The following is an 18,639-nucleotide window of genomic DNA, read 5'->3' as shown; positions in this document are numbered from 1 at the left end:
TAAAACAAAAGAGTAACGCAAGTCTTATTTACATAACTCAAATACTGTGGTAGACACAAGTTTGCTATGAGCTGTTTACTGTTAGCTTGTCACTTCCACAGCTGTTCTGTCACATTTCTTTTTATCTACTTAACCTTTATTTATATGGTAAATGGTCTGGTTCTTATATAGCGCTTTTCTACTCTATCTGAGCACTCAAAGTGCTTTACACAACATCATTGTACACATTAGCACTTCCTTATCTATGCTGTTTTCTAAGTGCTTCCTATCTAATTAGATATCTCATTCTAATTCACACTCATTCATACTCCGATGGATGCATCAGAGTAACATGGGGTTAATATCTTGCCCAACTTGGCATGCAGGCTGGAGCAAGGCTGGGATCAAACCATCAGCCTTCCGGTTAGTAGGTGACCTGCTCTACACCTCCCATCTCTGTCAGTGTGTAAGCCAATCTAAAAAGAAAAAGCCAGGGTTTCCAGGGAGTTGCATGTAAACTGTGTGCAACTCATTACTACTTTTTAGTGACCAAACTAGGTTGACAGCTAACACACTGATTAGCTTTGAGGGCTCCTGCTTCCTTGTCCCTTTCCAATAAATCTTAATTAAATGAAATGATGTCGATTCCAAAAACAATACCTGGGGCAGGGGTCTGCAACCTTTTACACCCAAAGAGCCATTTGGGCCCAGTTTCCACGTAAAAGAAAACACTGGGAGCCGTAAATACTTTTTGACATCTAAAATGAAGATAACACTGTATATATTGTTTTTTTTATCTTTATGCTTTGTGTGAACAACTAAGGTGTGCTGCTTATGAAATCCATGAAGTGCTACAGAGAAAATTAAATTATATTTATGTAATCAACACATTTTGAACTCTTAAAGAAATATAACAAAGGCAAAGACACCAACCTGAACTAAAATGATCCATGTAGCAAACAAAAACTGTTGTGAGCCGCCACCCTTATATCGCCTTTGGGCTTTTGGAGCCTTGACCTGACTCTTAAAAAATAATTGGAAAAAAACACTATGCTGCTGAAAAATGAAAAATAGTTATTTGCAAAATTCTGCCTAAATATGTATTTTACCTGGTTAATTCGTGCGGCGGGGCGTGGTTTGCAGCGCCGCTGCAGGGGAGGCGGACGCACCTGAGCGACACCCGCAATCACGCCTCGCTGCCTTTACGTCTGCGCTATCTGTGCTGTTGTGTCGTTGGTGGTGTATGTCGGGCTGTGAGCTGAAAAGCTACAGCCGGCTGTATGCGTACAGCGTGTGTGAAAAGTGCTCAATAAAGAGATGCTCAAAAGCATGCTCATGGAAACATCGTCGGGTCTGCCGTGATTTGTTTACAATGGGACTTCTGCTCCTGAACCTCTGCGCACAGAGTCCGCAAATCGGGGCTATACGAAGTCAGTTTATGCAGGACTGTAAGCTGTCATCTGTCAGGCGTGAGCGGTGTTTGTCTTTAACATAGTTCATGGTGGAGAACAGCTGCTGACATAATGTGGATCCGAAGATCCATAATTGGCCTACCTGGGGTTGAAAGTCTCGATAAATGCATGGCGTTTCGGCGGGTATACCGGCTTCCGCGAGTGTGACTCTTATTTTGAGCGATGAAAAAATAATAGAGTATAATTTTATTTTTATATTTCAATATCACAATAATCTTCCAATTTAGAACTACGAGTTAAAAAGAACTAACATAAATAAAATACACAGCTAAATACTTCTAATTTATTTGCCCAAACCACCCGGAGCCGCACTAAGGACTAAAGAGCCGCATGCGGCTTCGGAGCCGCAGGTTGCCGACCCCTGACCTGGGGGAACGGGGCGGGGGTTGGGACACAAACACAGACACACAAGCTCAAAAAAAATTGTGGGGGCTAATGTGACTGATTAGAGCTAACATGTCCTGGCTGCTGGCAGAGAAAGTCCTAAGAGTAAGCACCAAGCTTCAAGAAACAAATCTGAATTGCAGATAAATTGCACTCTGCTGCTCCCAGTGCAAACCACTAGCTGTATATTAGGGTGTGGGTAATTTAGCATCCAGTTCCAACAGTTATTAGCTAGTGTCACTGTGGGATGGAAGCCATAACAAAAGACTTATGGCTCACAGAGACTTAGCTGGGAAAAAAATCTTTATGTTTATATACAAATAGAATGATAAATACAGGTAATCGGGCAGTTATAGGTCATTAAATCACATTAAAAAGTGATTATAAGATGTATGTTCCTATATTTGTTTGCATATGTGTAGGTCTTTGACTATGGGAGACACCGAGATTGTGGAGATTCAACCTACACAGATGCAAAGACACTCACTTTCTTCCATTTCTCTGAAAAAGGTCATAGTGTCAGTGATTGGTTGAAAAGTCATCTTGAACACAAAAAGGGAGAGACAGCAGAGTTCACCATGAAGAAAAGCTGGAAAAAAAACCCCAAACTTTTATAAAGTCATGGATGAAAAATGCAGACAAAAGCTTCAGTGAATATTCATCAGTGATTTTAACACTCAGTTTTACTTCAGCGTGTTCACAATTCCACAGCGAAAGAAATATTCTGCTCCCTAGAGTACGACACCAGGAAGCAGAATACAATTAAAAAATGTAAATCTTAAATCAAATTGAATTCAGAGAGGCAGAGGTCATATGCACGCAGGAAGGCAGTGGGAGTCAGTCTAGCAAAGAACAGGTGAAACACGTAAATCTAAAGGTCCACAAGGTCATACAGAAGAAAGCCAAGTAAACGACCAAAGTAAATGATACTTGGACTTATTGGAAAAAAGTGTGTCTCACAGAACACAGGTGAGACTAATCAGGGCAGGGTGTAAAGATATCAACATCACGGATACCAAAACTAAACAGGAAATGACTTGACGGAAACCCAGCAACTAGAAAGTAGTTCTTTGTATGTTACCAATTCTTTTCTACAAAAGAGGTTAAGCTAAAGGATCATTAACAGCACAACAAGAACAAGAGTCTCTGCAAAGCACTGCTATAAGTGCACTCATGCTGTGTATGCATTCATACAGTATGTAGTCACCATTTAGACTCTCTGTCTCTTGGCCAGCAGAAATCCTTTTTCTGCAATCAAGGCTTTTCTCCCCTGAATGACGGTGTACTCTAACTCGAGCTGAAACCTGACAAGCATCTGCTCGTGTCCAAAGAGAAAAAGATGTGGGGAAATGAAGAAAACCCTTGTTATGTCAGTGATTGTGCAGCCCTGAAGTGGGTCCTGATGAAGCTAATCATTATTGAAACATGAATATAATTTGTTAATCAGACTCTGCTTCACCTGCTAAAATATGAACTCACTCATTTGAAATCTCTTTCAACTCCCACCCCCCACTGATTCACTCTGAATCTTTATTGCTCCCTATCCATCTTCATCTTCCTTACCCTCTGCCTGCCCCTCCCATGCACTCTCGCAGTCCTCTCTTTCACAATATGGCCCCATGCTCGCTGAATGTAAATCATATTTCAGTCTCTTTCATCAGGCGCCTGGCTCTCTAAATGTTCACTGAGCAATTCCAACATCACCAGGCACTACTATTTATTGTCGACTTCCAAAGAGGCTTGGGATCTGTCTCTGTTTTCAGGCTCCCCCAAATATAAACTGAACCATGTAACTGACATAGGCTACATGCCTAGGTCATATTTTGGGGATTTAAGTCTATAATTATGTGAGCGAGTCACACAAGATCATGCAGATGAGCAAACTGACTGTTATATTAAAACTAGAGTCACCTAAGCTCAATGCATATGGGCTTTCTCAACAGTAGGTGGGCTGATTTTAATTTTGACTTCCTTGGTTGGTGATTTTAATCCAGTCTAGAGACTGTGTGTAAGGAAGGAATTTTCATCCCTCCTGGAGTAATAATTACAGACAAAATTACCTTCTGTTTTTCAGCAAACCCCCTTGCCCTCCTGTAATTTTAATTACATCCCAAAGGATGCATTTTAAAATGAGTAGGGGTTTTTGTTTGTTTATTTTTTCCTCCACAGATCTGTTCCTTCTTCCACATGATATCCATATGTTGTGAAATTTGGATTTTGTATGAATAGAAAAAAATATCTCGCCAGTCTATCAGAATCACTCCTGTAAACAAAATAAGAAGGCTTTGGGATGTTAGGTACAGTACATTAGTTACCACTTATTCAAAGGGACTCTTATGTTACTTGTTATTAATCTCTGTCTCTCTTCCACAGCATGTCTTTATCCTGTCTTCCTTCTCTCACCCAAACCGGTCGCAGCAGATGGCCCCACCCCTCCCTGAGCCTGGTTGTGCTGGAGGTTTCTTCCTGTTAAAAGGGAGTTTTTCCTTCCCACTGTCGCCAAAGTGCTTGCTCATAGGGGGTCATTTGATTGTTGGGTTTTTCTCTGTATGTATTATTGTAGGTTCTACCTTAAAATATAAAGCACCTTGAGATGACTGTTGTTGTGATTTGGCGCTGTATAAATAAAATTGAATTGAATTATGAACTGCTCATTGGCCATTCTAGTAGTGTGTAGTAGGGATAGTCTTCCGAGCCTTTTGATAGTGCTGAATGATTATTTGTTTGGCCACTTAAAAAGATATGACTAAAAAAAAAAGAGAGATGATATACAATACACATATTCAGTGAATACAGATTAAAAAGTTTCGATTAAAACTCAACATTCATCACATAATCTATTAGCTTCTTTTAAACCAGCTTAAGAGTTTCACAACACAAGTCAAAGTTTCCTGCATTTGCATTTCTTCACTTCTTCACTTTCATATTGAGAGTTTAAATGAACATCTACCTTGGGGGTCGGCACGCTACACAGAATCCAAAAGACCATCAGGGTGTACAACCTCACCCCTGGCGCCGTTGCCCACCTCTCAATTTTAAATATATGTAGACATTGAGGGCTATCAGGAGGGGCTATGAGCTTACCTGCTGCTCTCTGGCAAGTAGCTCCATGCCCTCCTGGGTTTTAAATGCACCTTAGAACACACATGCATCAACACTACATATGAGTGGGCGGAGGGAGGTTTGGAGTCTTCACACACCCCCATTCTCTGCGGCCTGTTGGCCGTCCGATTGGGGTCTGGATTGTGGGGCCTCCCTGCTGCTGCTCAGTCGGGGCAGTCTGCTTCTCTCCACCCCAGGGGCAAGCGTACCTAGACCTGGGGCTTAGAGTACGTTTGGGGAGTGTGATTGTGTGTACAGTGTCTATTTATGTCTGTCTCCACGTTGGGTGAGTGTTGAGTAATTGCATATGAGAGCATGAGGGTGGGAATGGATGTTTGTATCTGTGTGTACCTGTTTGTCTGTGTCTATATGTCAGGTTGGGTATCAGACGCCACCTCTCTAGGGACATCTCAGGCCCTCCAAGGTATGGAGGTCTATCTCCCCCCACCACTTCCCCTGCCAGTGGCAGACGCCCTCAGACATCGGTGCGTTGGTGGTTCTTTGTGTCCAGGGATGGGCGTCCAGGTACACACCGGCTCACTCCTTGGTGGCTGCTTGTCGGGGCCTGGAGCCTGGGGCTCGCTCGGGCCACTTCGGGCGTGGGGTGCCCTCAGCCTCTCGGCCTGGGGCTCGGTCACTCTGGCACAGCTGGCTGCCGGCGGAGCTCACGGGCATGTCACTGCAACCCCCCCTGGCTTCTGCTCCGTGGCTGCTGAGTGACCCCTCATCTGGGGCTCCCCTCAGCTCTTTCTGGGATAGTGGTGCGGCTGCCCCTCCATTGGTCTTCCTTGGTCTCTTGTGCTCTGAGGGCCTCTGGATGTCTGGAGTCTTGATCTCCTCCATACCTGCTTCATGCCCTGGAGGACGGGGCTGTGGCCCCCCACACCCTCTAGCAGATCGTTACATGAAGGAACCTTTTAAATACAAGTGCGTTCATGCTCACAGGTGTACACACGGGTGCTCACACACACAAACTACACCCTTTTTGGCTCCTACCTCATAGCACACTGTGCGCTGTCGATCTTACGTGCTGCACAATAATGTTTAATATTTAATATTTACTGTTATATTCCCATATATCATCGTGATGTTGTTTATTCTATTGCTCTCGTTTTCTTCTCCTTGTTTTCTTTTTTCTTTCTCAACAGGTGATCCAGGTGATTGATATATGTATTTTTTGTCTGCTTATTTTGTTGGTTTTTGTTTTTTGCCCTTTTTCCCCGTCCCTCTTCCCCGCTGTTTTTCTTTCCCTCTTTCTTTCTCCCCTTTCTTTTCCCCAGTCAAGTCTGTCCCGTATTTAGCAAGTGAAAATAAAATAAAATAAACAATAAAAGGTGAATCAAATAGACCATTACGGCAAGGCTGGAATGGTCCATTTGGTAAAGTAAATCCGTTGGGCATCTTTCTTCGCCTTTAGACAATAATTCTGATGGCAAAAGAGCCAAACGGGACAGGCCAAAAAAATAAATAAAAAAAAATGAACATCTACCAAATACAAGTCCAACACCTGGAATCAATTCCAGATCCTTTATCTGCTTATCTGAAATAATGAGAGAATGAGCCTCACCTGGGCATGAAACCATTTGTCAGTCAACTATCCAATTATTTTTTTTAATTCTCTAAAAACTGAGCACTATCTTAAAAAAATTTAATTATTTAAACCCTTTGAATTAAAGCTGAAATTCTGCCCTTTTGACATCAGTCGCTACCACAACCAGCTGTTTCTTTTTTACATGCATCAAAAATCCTGTTTTTTAAGAGTAACACTTTAATCAAACATTAGCACAAAGGTTGCATTATATAATAGTATCAACCTCTACAAGAAAAACAAAAACTCAAATAAAACCTGGGTTTTTTGAGATGAGTTGAGATGAGATGGCATGAGATAGCCTTTATTTGTCAGTTGCAGTTGCCCACAACCGAGATGACAGACCTTGCCGACCGTACATACAATACACAAACATCACATTGGGGAGACAGGTAAGGCTAGGTAGCAAGGAAAAAAACATTGAAATGTGTAACACAAAAGGATAATCCAGGAATGTACAGATACCAACACACCATAACACAATAAAACACAGACAAGCAACATGGGAGAATATTCCAGTGTGTACCGCTGGATCTGGGAGCGCTGCAATCTTCGATTGCGGCTCCAGCTGATCCGCTGTTCACATCGGATGGGAGGTAAGCGTTGGATTCGGGGGAGGGAGGGTGATAGTGAGGGCGTATCAGTATCGTGCGTGTGCACTTTTTGAGGTTACAGGGTCCTCCAACAGATGGAATGTCCTACTTGTTTTATACACTTGTGCATATTTATATTTTTTGAAAGTAAGTAAAAAAAAATGAGTTTCCCTTTCAACTAACAGAAGATATACTGATGATAAACTTCTACTACTTGTAAGCATGGCCATGTTTGCCATTATATTTATCGTTTATATTTTCCAATCAAAGATCTCGTGTGACTAAGTCTAGATTTACAGGGCTGCTAGCATGGCTATGGCTTAACTGTAACCTCCTCTTTATTCTCTGCATTTTCAATGCTCTACTCAAAAGGTTTACAACCACCTAATTTGCATTGTGCGCCTTATCTCAGGAGCACTTCCCCTTTTGTTTCGCTATGGCAACGACGACTGGCACACACGGGGGTATGTGCGGTGGTGCCCTTGCAACGCCACACTGAATGATTCAAAGAATGAGCCTTGAGGTCTTGGACTAACTGTTTAACACACATGCTTTTGTGGGGCTGTGTATATAATACTGGTTTAGAAAAAAAGACCATGTGAGTCACACAAAAATTTGTATGGAAAAAACAGAGAACTGGAGATATGCATTCATTTCCCACACATGGAAATTGATTATCATACATTGGAAATGTGCATATGGTACAGTACCTATAGAAACAACCTTAACAACCACAGACTTAAATAAACAGAAGATTTTATATTTGTACACTCCACAAACAACGGAACGGAAGGAAAAAGACTCCTTTGAGTCAAATAAAGCAGAGCGATTTAGAGCTTCTGTTTGGTAGCGTGTGACTATTCTCACAACCAAGGAGACAAGCAACAAACCTTCATCATCATGCAGCAAGACTAGCAACTCACACACACACGCCTGTGATGCCAGTTCCATTAAAAGATTTGAATCAGAGACAAAATAGATGCCTGGTAAAGTGTTAATGGAATTTTTACGAGCCCAATGCACTTGATAAAGACGCTAGCGTCCTCATCAAGTCTGGATTGATTTCTTGCAGGGACGCGTTGTGGCTCTTAGTTTTTTTAATATTTAATTAAGTGTGTTTAGGTATGGTGGTGCATATTGATTGATCTCGTCTTTTTATTTTGTGGAAAATGGTTCACAATTAAGCAAAAAGCGGTCTCATTTTTCAGCTTTCAGCATGTCATCTGGCACTTTACAATGGGATTCCTAAGTGTGACAGAGTGGCAAAATCCCACTCACTTAAAAGCAGGCAAAAGACGACTTTAAAAAAGCAGCACAAATGAACTATATGAAAAGTCTAATGCATTGCTCTTTTTGCTGCCTTTCATATCAAACACTGTTTGAATACAGGTCTTTCGTCAAGAGCATATCGTGAAAGGTTTAGAGAAAATATTTCCAACTATCGCTTGAATCAGTCCAAATGTCTGAAAGTGAGTCAGTGACAGTGATGATTTAGGTTATGAAAATAAACTGGGGGAACATTCCAGACCTCTTGTGCCGCTGTCCGAATTTATGTAGACACAGTTTGAGCCAGAAACCAGAGACCATGAGACCTCTGCCTAAAAAAGCTTAAACGACTCTCTATCTTTAACCATGTTATCCTGTTACCCAGCTGTGACCAGGATTATACCATAGTATGAAATCCTTTTAAACTCTGTTATGTTGGGTTTAAAATCCACCAGACGCATCAGAATTAAATGTTTCACCGTTTATGTAAATCCTGATAATCTGACAGCCTTAGACAAATAAAAAGGCCATTTTAAGAGATCTTCTGGGCTTAGGAATCAACTGTAATTAGCATAGGTGATTAGCAATTGTCTCACTGTGATAACTTCCTGATTAAGACCATATTATTTATCTTCCTCCGCACACAGTTTGACCTATACGGTGACTGTTGTGAACATCAGCTTACCTCCTCAGTCCAACAGATATTACACTGCCACCCACTGGCAAACAGCGGCCATCGCATAATGAATGAGCACCAACTCATGGCATTAACGCCAGAAAGCCATGTGTATACATTTTAACCATCCAGTGTCCTGGTCAGTGGCCCACATTTGTGCATATATACAGAGCCCATTCAAGCTTAAAAGAGTTGAACATGACACTGCACCACTACATCTGTTTAAAGCATGTGTTTATTCTTCCTTGTGTGCACAGTCATGACCAGAAGGGCAGGCAGATGTTGTAAACGCAAGCCAGTATCCCACGCATACTACACAACTACAAAATAACATACTCCTTGCACAATAACACCTTACATCCTTTCAAATCCACGATTGTTGCGAACAATCCTCTCAGTCCTCTCTCCCGATCAACACTGTGGATTCTGGCCACAGCTGAGCGACCACCCGGGAATCCATCACACATTGCTTTTGCTGACCATCGAATGGCATTGTGCTGTTTAAATAAATGAAATGGAGCACAGATAGAAAAATGCTGTGCATCATCAAATATGAAGCACGACAATACAGATAAGCTGGAGATGAGGTCAGGTTTTATAGCCAGCCGGTTGCAGAGTGCTAGTCCTCACTCTCTCTGTGAATCTGGGAATACTGCCCATATGCTCCACTGACACTGACTACAGGCTTGTTTTTTTTTCTTTCTAAGGAGCTGACTATGAGCACTCATGATACAGTGCCAAGATACAGCATGTGTAGCAGTGCCAGCTTACGACACACAGACTTTTGACCAGCTATACAGATTGTTATCTAAAAAGAATATAAATAACTGATCTATTTTTGTTTTCTTAGAGAGACACACGTAAGAGAGAAATACTTTTGAATATATATAAAAAACAACCAACTCATCATTAGAAGACTTGAGTCTGATAGAAAGTTTTGCAAGGTGGTAAGCTGATTAGTTAAGAAACAAAGAAAGGCAAAGGTGACTGTTTCCCAGAAGCATTATGGTAGCAGTCTTTACTGGAAGTAGACTGTAAGTACAGTAGTAAAATACGCAAAACTCTGTACTGACATTTTAAGCTAGTTAACAAAATGACAGTAAATTTAAAAGAAAAGTACAGTTTCCCCTCCTGCTTTGTGATACTGCAAATGAATGAGTGATTATGTTTAAAAATGACTTCTGCTTTGGTCTACACTGAAAAAATACTTCTCTCTTTGGCTGCTGAATGCTAATGTTAGCTAGTAGCTATTAACAAAAACAATATCCTGCTACAGATGTAAAACACGCTAATATAGACATAAGCATAACTGAAGCAGTAATGCTACATGCTACATACAGCTTTGTATGGATAAAGAAAAGCAAGCATGTGTCTCTTCATGTTTGCCACTACAAGTCACTTCTCTCACCTTACAAAGAGTCATTTAACGCCTTGTTTACAGAAAAACTCTTTGCTCAAACAGCTTTACTAAACCAAATACTACAAGACTGACTGATAACACTGAGAACACATGTATCAACATTTCTTTGTGTATCAAAGCCTAGCACCATTTTCCTAATGGTGAGATAACAAAGTTTTATACATGGGAAACTGAAATGCAAGAGCCAAAATAAAGCCAAAGTGTAGGTGTTAATTCCTGAGATTGTTAGAGGTCAGATAAGTGTAGTCCAAACCGCTCTGATTAAGAAAAATTAGAATATACTAAAAGCTAAACTAAAAAGCAAAAGAAAACGTCTGAAGCTGCTATGGTTAAATCTTGACTTTAGTGATGTACCTCATTAGTCACAGACATAAAATGTTTTCATCTCAGGAGCCAGGTGTGAATTCTGATGGACCCACCTCTCTCCTCTCTTTGTCTCTTCTCAGTCTAACACAGAAGCTTCACGCTGCTTCCAGCAACAGCCGACATACCAATTACAGGGTTATTTTTAAAATCCTGCTTAACCATAAAGCCCCCCAAAATAGGTCTTAAATAACAGGGTGTCAAATATCAGTGCATCTCCGCCACCACTCAGCACCGTTGTATACTTAAAACTACATGGTCCATAATTCATCAGCTGTTTTGGATTTTGTTGCCTTTTATTTTATGCGTTTGGAATAATTTAAGGGGTTTGAATTGGTCTCTCAACCACATTAGGAACAAAAAAAGTAGGTCATCTGGGCCTTTTTGTGCCATCATCAGACATTTGGTAAATGGGAGCTTGTCTCATAATGGAACACTTCAATTCCAATAGACTTAGATTTTCCCTTCAGAGAAGCCAGCTTGGATGGAAAAACAAAGCTAGGGAGAGAAGGCCGTCCCCCTCTCGGGTAAGGAGACGTGTCCTATAAGCATTTTCTTCCAGAATCAACAAAGTGATGGAAAACTCCAAACTGCCGGCAAGATAACTGTACTAAAGTAAATAGAGAGATAAACAGCGATGTGTGTTTTCTTTCCCATTATATCCAAAAATAAGTCACCAGTAAAGGTCAGCCCCTGCCAATACATAAAGAAAGAGAGCTACAGTCTGCAGCAGTGAAATCTGCATAGTGTACACTTTCACTCCTCGTAAACTTGATGGCTTTTGCCTGAAGCATGACTTCACAGTCATGCTACCACTACTGACTTTACATTTTTCTGAAGGTTGCAAGAGATTTTCAATTTGTTCAAATGCACATTGCATTAAAGCCATCCATCTACCTGACACACTCAGCAAAAAGTGGCAGTTACCTATGCCACTCATTTCCCCTGGAGAAATATGGATGTCACTGCTCACAAAAGTGCAGTTCACATTGAAATATAAAGACAAAACTTTACAGTCAAAGTACTTACTGTGTTTGCTACAGCAGGCTTCTCAAACATCCTCTTCAGGCTATCGAGCGGGATGTCAAACCTCTCAATCCTCTTAGTAGCCTGTAGGTCCTCTCTGAGCACCGGATCATCTGATGCTTCTACCTGTAGCCCAGAGGGACTCTGAGAAACGGAGCCCAAGGTCACACTCGCCTCCTCCTCTCTATTTCCTGATTGAATTTCCATTGTTGTTAAGAAACCGTACACCCCCACTACCTCTTTTCTCTTCAGGCTGATGCTCTGAGGGGAAGTCTATTGTGTCAGGTGAATCAGGAAGCGAGGGAGGTATGAGAGGATGAGGGACAGAGATGAGATGTTACTCAAGTCCCTCTCTGTCTAGAGAGCGCTCTGGGTTGGGCACAGTAAGAGGCTCGAGGAAGGAGGAGGAGAATAGCAAAAGTTCACAGGGAAAGTTTTTCCTTTCTCCTCTGCCCTCGAATCACTCATGCTCACAGAAGACAAGGTAAAGTCACATGTTTACAAAAAAGAGAAGCTGTCTGCCTGAGAATAAAGAAGCGGGAAATGGGACAGGGAACCCTAACCTTCTGTTAAGTTCCCTCTTTAACAGCTTAAAATATATAGTTAATAATGGTTAAAGAGCTTAATGCTTCCTTAATTATATTCATAATAGTACCTTTACATTATATTTAGATACATTTTATGGCAAATGTATCATTTCACTCATGTTGATTGTACATATAAAACAGACATTTGTGTAAGGCAAAGATGTACAGCTAAACCATTTGTGCTGTTTCAGCTTCTGTGTTCTGGTGTTTTGGATGCTATCACAGTAAATGTTAGAAACCACTCCTGTGCTTTTCCAGGACTCACATTTGCCATCTGTCATGAAGTGCATTTTGTCATCAAGGAGGTCCGGCTAGAGATTTCTGTGGAAATGCATAAATCCATGTAGCTACATTTAGCAACTTAATTTCTCTTACACTTGTTCATTTCTGTAGTTGTGCACTACTACTAATTAAATATGAACGGTGCAATTGTGAAAACCTGAAAACTGACTGTGGGTTTTCACAAAACTTGCAGCTGCTGCAAATGCATTTTAGAAACTCCTCCAAAATAAAAGCTTCCTGGAATTACATGAGGGTTCCAGGTAGGTTTGCTCCTGGGATATTTGTTTCACAATCCTTCAGATTTCTCACTGGTCACTCAAGTCACTGATTCAAATTTTATGCTCATGCTAATAATTGAGAAGCACATGCTCCGGCTGGCCTCAAGTCACCTGTTGATGGTTAAACTGTAATATCTGTTTTTTCTATGAAATACAGAATGTGTGAATGTGGGTAATAAAGCTTTGGGTTTACTGTAATATGTAATGCTAACTTGGCCCACAGTGCATATAAAGTACATTTTCTTGAGTTGTGCAATAAGAGCGGTTTTCCCACCATCCTATATTTCTGTTTATTTTTTTTAAGATACCTAACTGAACACATCAGCATAGAGACACACAAAGGTTGCACATGATATCATCATGATGACAAGAAGCCTGAACTAACAAATGTTCTAACACTGAGCTGTGTGTAACATTTCCTGTGGGAAAACACACAATTTTGTAACCTTCATCAAATGTGACATTTCATATAAGTTCTGAAGAAAACCAGATAACCATAGAGACACACTGGTTGATTTTCCTGCTGTTTTTATAGATATAACACACACACCACTGACGACTGTGGGACCACAAACCAATCCCAGAAGGTTTCCAGGAAGCAGGTTAACAGCTTTTTGCCTCACCCATCCTCCCTTTGACACCAGGTCCGGGGAGGGTAGGAGAGCCTATTATTTCTGAACAAATGATGGAAGGCCCTTAACACCTAAGCTGATGGCCCACGCTGCATCCATGAAGGCAAATATATTGTTAATGTTTCAACAACCGCACCAGCTCTTCCTGGGAAGTGTTTTCCTTCACTGACTACTAACACAAAGAGAGAAATGAACACTTTAACTCAGTTTCCTCTTGCACCGCTTACATTTAACTTCTGAAAAATTCATTTCAACTGTCTCATCCTGTCAAAGTGTAATTTCCACTATGCTGTACCATGTTTACACTCTTAACAGGGAGCAAGGGAAGCAGCTGGAGTCACTATTTTCACCTCACATGAGCTGGCAAAGCTGAGCAGGAGTCAAATGGTGAAGAACAGAGTGGGAGGAGAGAGGAAGAGCCATGAGAAAAGCTTAGTTACAGGACTAGATAGAAAGAAAAACAGTAGTTATGTGGCTGAAAGAGGGAGTTGCAGCCACAGCAGAAACATCAATACACAAACAGAGGGAAAAGAATCGAGAAGCAATCCCGATAATCCAGTCTTAATGAATGAGCGGTCATGATATATTCATCTGATAGTACTTTAGAGGACACAGTATCACTCCATTTATACCAGCGGCACATACATTATTCAGAAATGGCCAGAGTGTGTCACTTTCTGCTGGATCCTGTGTCTACTGAGGCCACTCAGCTTACTGCAGTTACTCTGATATACACAGAAGAAAAGAACTACAAGTGTAGTTTTGTATCTGATTAAGCCACTTTCTATTTCCAACGTTATTTCACTTCTGCAAGCGAAGAAGGTCAGTTTTAAAGAAAACTGGCCACTGAGGACATGTTCTGGACTAATGAAGTAGTTAAGATTTTCTGTGATATGCATCTTGATGTGTAGCATAGTCAAAACAGATAGAAACACTCACATACGCACAAGCTTATACACACTGTTTGAAGTGCAGGGATAAGCAGAAGGGGACTTTATGTGTCCCCTAACACAAAGTTTAGAGAGGATTTTCTTCATTAACAGATGATATAAGGTGATATTTTAGCCCAGGCCTTCAGAGAGACATTATGGTGAAGATTCAGCAGGGTACAAACACTGTCTGCTTCTATTACAGTAAAGATGCTGCTGGTTGTGTGTGGGCTCCCTCGCTGATTTCTGGCCAAGGACTCCAGACGACTGCATTTAGAGGACAGGCTGAAATATGATTCTTTTGATAAGACAAGAAGATGGAAGCAGCAATTCACATTTTATTTTGTCTACAATGCCACAAATTATATCTAGACACAGATGTCATATATTCCAGTAAACCACTGAATGATATTGCTACCAAATACGAGCACTTAGCATAGTTTAACATGGCACCACTTAAAGGGTCAAAAGGACCTTCTGGTTCCCAATAAAAGTCTGGAAATGTAGCAGCATCCCACAGCCCTGATGCCTGGCTAAAAATGTCACCTCAATGCACATTATTTATTATTGTTAGTTTCTTTATGTTGCAGAGAATGCCTAAAACACCCAGCATTTATTGATTGATTGTGATGTTCCTTTTCAGCTAAAGATAAATGGCCTTTGGAAGGCCTGGCTTATCCTGTATTATTATTCTCATAAATAAACTATATGAACTGTGATTCAAGTGACTAAACCTGGAGAGTTATCACCTGTACCTCTCTAGCTGCTGGCTTCTTTTAGCCATTTGTTTTAATTTCATGGATTTATACTAGTTTGGTTCTGTCTTGCATGAAAACCTTTTCCCCCGACACAACAGACCTCTGGTTTATGCAGTGAACTCACTGTACCTTAACACCAGATAACTAAATTTAGGAAAGGGAACTTTGCTGTTTGGGCACCCATGGGCAGCTTTTAGGGCCACTGTAGCTAGGATATCTGGGTAGAAAATGTGAAACAAGGCAAAACTTCATCAGATAATAATGCCTTTGACCAACTGGTAGTTAATGCCAGTTAAATTAGTACAGTTTGAACAAATTTATAGTGGAATACAACATATGTCTAACTTCTAATCTAAAATTAAATATTTCAATTTGATTAGAACCTGTGTTAGCATCTACTGAGTGTTAGCATGTTTTAGCCTTTCAGATACAGAATTTCAGATCAACAGGCACTATTGGGCACTGTGATAAAGATGTAATAAACCTACTCCTCACTGTCTAATCAGGATTAAACAAACTATGTAAAATAAGCTGGATGAACCCATGGACAATTAGCACCTGTGTTAGCATCCACTGAGCGTTAGCATGTTTTAGCCTTTCAGATACAGAATTTCAGAATAAACAGGCACTATTGGGCACTGTGATAAAGATGTGACAAACATTCTGACAAACCTACTCTACACTGTCTTCTCAGGACCAAACAAACTTAATCAGAAACATATGCTTTTCTAACCTTATACTCACAATTTCATCACAGAAATCAAAACATTGAAGCTATTTTTCTATGATGTCTCAAATGATTAATATTATTGTGCTAATGCTTCCTGTTTTTCCTGGTGTTCTCTGGTCTCTGGTAACTCAGCTTATGCCTCTGACTTCCTTGACCTGACTTCACTCACCCTGCAACGTGTCCATGGAAGAGAGCTGTGTGCTCATTTTGCTTGTTACAGTTTAATACGTCTATGGAAGGTCTAGCTTTTTCTTTGCGTGGCGCTTCCTCACAGTCTTGTGAAGTACCTCTTCTCTGTAAGGCCGGGCTGGCAGCTTAAGGCTTGCTTCTTTTACTGACCTAATGAAATAGCATAACTGAAATATTTTCTGACCATCTCAGAATGTTGGCGGTTGACAGACTCTGAAACTTGAAATTGTAAACATGTTCCAGTTCAGCACCTTTAATACACACAGGTTCCAGAGGGGGAGCTTTCTTCTTGAAATCCAGGATAAGCTCCTTGGTCTAGTCAGTGTTGTGGAAAAGATTGTATTCTTCCCCATCGCTTCTGTACAATTTATGAAATGATAATATTTCTCAGTGTTATATGACAAAAAAAAGCTGTTAAAGGAAACATGCAGCCAATTTTATATTATGAGCTCTACTTTGTTATTCAGAATGTGCTTTCTGATCACTTTCTAGGGACACAGGTAGACACAGCATTCAGTATCAGATGACAGCAACACTTCTCCTATTACTGAGGTTTGTACTTCCTGCTTTGCCTGCATACAGCAGGCCAGAGTAGAGCGATGTTAACAACCATGTCTATCAAAAATGAAAGCAGCACAATGCATGGTCTTTGAAGGTGAAGCAACAGACTGTGCAAAGAAGGAAAACTCGACTTTTTGTGAATAGCTACATTTCCTCTGGTTGGATTTATTCAGTTTCAATTCAATTCAATTTTATTTATATAGCGCCAAATCACAACAAAAGTTGCCTCAAGGCGCTTTATATTGTACAGTAGATAGCACAATAATAAATACAGAGAAAAACCCAACAATTATATGACCCCCTATGAGCAAGCACTTTGGCGACAGTGGGAAGGAAAAACTCCCTTTTAACAGGAAGAAACCTCCGGCAGAACCAGGCTCAGGGAGGGGCGGCCATCTGCTGCGACCGGTTGGGGTGAAAGAAGGAAAACAGGATGAAAGACATGCTGTGGAAGAGAGACAGAGATTAATAACAGATATGATTCGATGCAGAGAGGTCTGTTAACACATAGTGAGTGAGAAAGGTAAAGGAAAGGAAAAACTCAATGCATCATGGGAATCCCCGGCAGCCTACGTCTATTGCAGCATAACTAAGGGAGGATTCAGGGTCACCTGGTCCAGCCCTAACTATATGCTTTAGCAAAAAGGAAAGTTTTAAGCCTAATCTTGAAAGTAGAGATAGTGTCTGTCTCCCGAATCCAAACTGGAAGCTGGTTCCACAGAAGAGGGGCCTGAAAACTGAAGGCTCTCCCTCCCATTCTACTTTTAAATACTCTAGGAACAACAAGTATACTTATTTATATTTATGCATCCATATACTTGTAATATTCTCTCTAGCAAATCAGTTCATTTACAGTCTTTAAAGTTGGGTTACACTGCAAAGTGCAGTGATTTGGGAGTTCTGTGAAAGGATCAAATCTTGATAGCTTTAGGGTGCAATGCAAGAGTGAAAGCTCTGAGATCATCCCAGACCGTGTAGCTGGCTTGTTTGGCTTGGGGCCTCGCCTGCAGTGCTCTTTAAACAGACCAGACAGATGGAGATGCCATCTGCTCTCCTGACTGGCTCTCAGCCACCTCCTCCTCTTCTGACTTGGAAAAAATGACTGTTTCATCTTTTTCGCATTCACACACCACAGCTGGCTGCAACTTGTACTGCGTTTTTAATGGGAGCATAAACAGTGAAATACTTTGTATCTGCTTGTAACAGGTTTTTTTAATGGGCCACTAGGTTAACTAAGCAAGATCCGGGGACCTTATGGGCTCTTACAGGGATATATTTCCAGCAAAACATCACATTTAGTGCCCTTTTTTGACATGTATACTGGGCAGTAAAAATATTTATTTTGTCACATTTAGCCAAAATATGCTGTTACTGGTGACATTAACCTTGATAGTAGAGTTGTTGCATGTGTATTTGAATGGCTACATAATAAGTCTGTTTTAAAGGTGAAGTCTGCCATCTGGTGTTTACTACCTGGAAACACACAGAGGAATCATTGGAGGTGAGGTCATTTTAATAAGTGAAAACTCATTCACAAAAAAGTCAGAGGCTTATATTGGATAGAAAATGCAGTGCAGCAACAAATCATAGGGCGGGTACTTTGTACAAGTTTCAAGACAAACGCTTTTCTTTATTTTTTAAAAGAAAAATGAGAAATGGGATAGCAGTGATTTATTATAATGTGCAAACTGCACAGAATTACAGCATCTACAGCAAAAATAAAGTGTACAAATCTAATGAGATTTAAGGTCAATATTTTGGTTATTGTTCAACACAGGCTGTACTCAGGCTTTCTTGTAATTTCTTTTAGTCTTCAGTATTAGA

The 18,639-nt window shown here is 40.7% G+C and overlaps 1 protein-coding gene across 1 annotated transcript in view; it reads right to left on the bottom strand.

Annotated features, from left to right (window-relative positions):
* The window catches only part of xirp2a (xin actin binding repeat containing 2a), a 68,769-nt gene extending 56,662 nt beyond the window's left edge, over positions 1-12,107 (bottom strand). The window contains exon 1 of the mRNA XM_013268884.3: positions 11,873-12,107. Within this exon, the coding sequence (XP_013124338.1) occupies positions 11,873-12,076 (204 nt within the window). The 5' untranslated portion in view covers positions 12,077-12,107. The remainder of the gene's footprint in view (positions 1-11,872) is intronic.
* Positions 12,108-18,639: the final 6,532 nt, after the last annotated feature.

The sequence above is a fragment of the Oreochromis niloticus genome, linkage group LG23, assembly GCF_001858045.2.
Source record: "Oreochromis niloticus isolate F11D_XX linkage group LG23, O_niloticus_UMD_NMBU, whole genome shotgun sequence".
In the NCBI taxonomy this organism is placed as follows: Eukaryota; Metazoa; Chordata; class Actinopteri; order Cichliformes; family Cichlidae; genus Oreochromis; species Oreochromis niloticus.
This window is presented reverse-complemented; position numbering and strand designations above follow the sequence as displayed.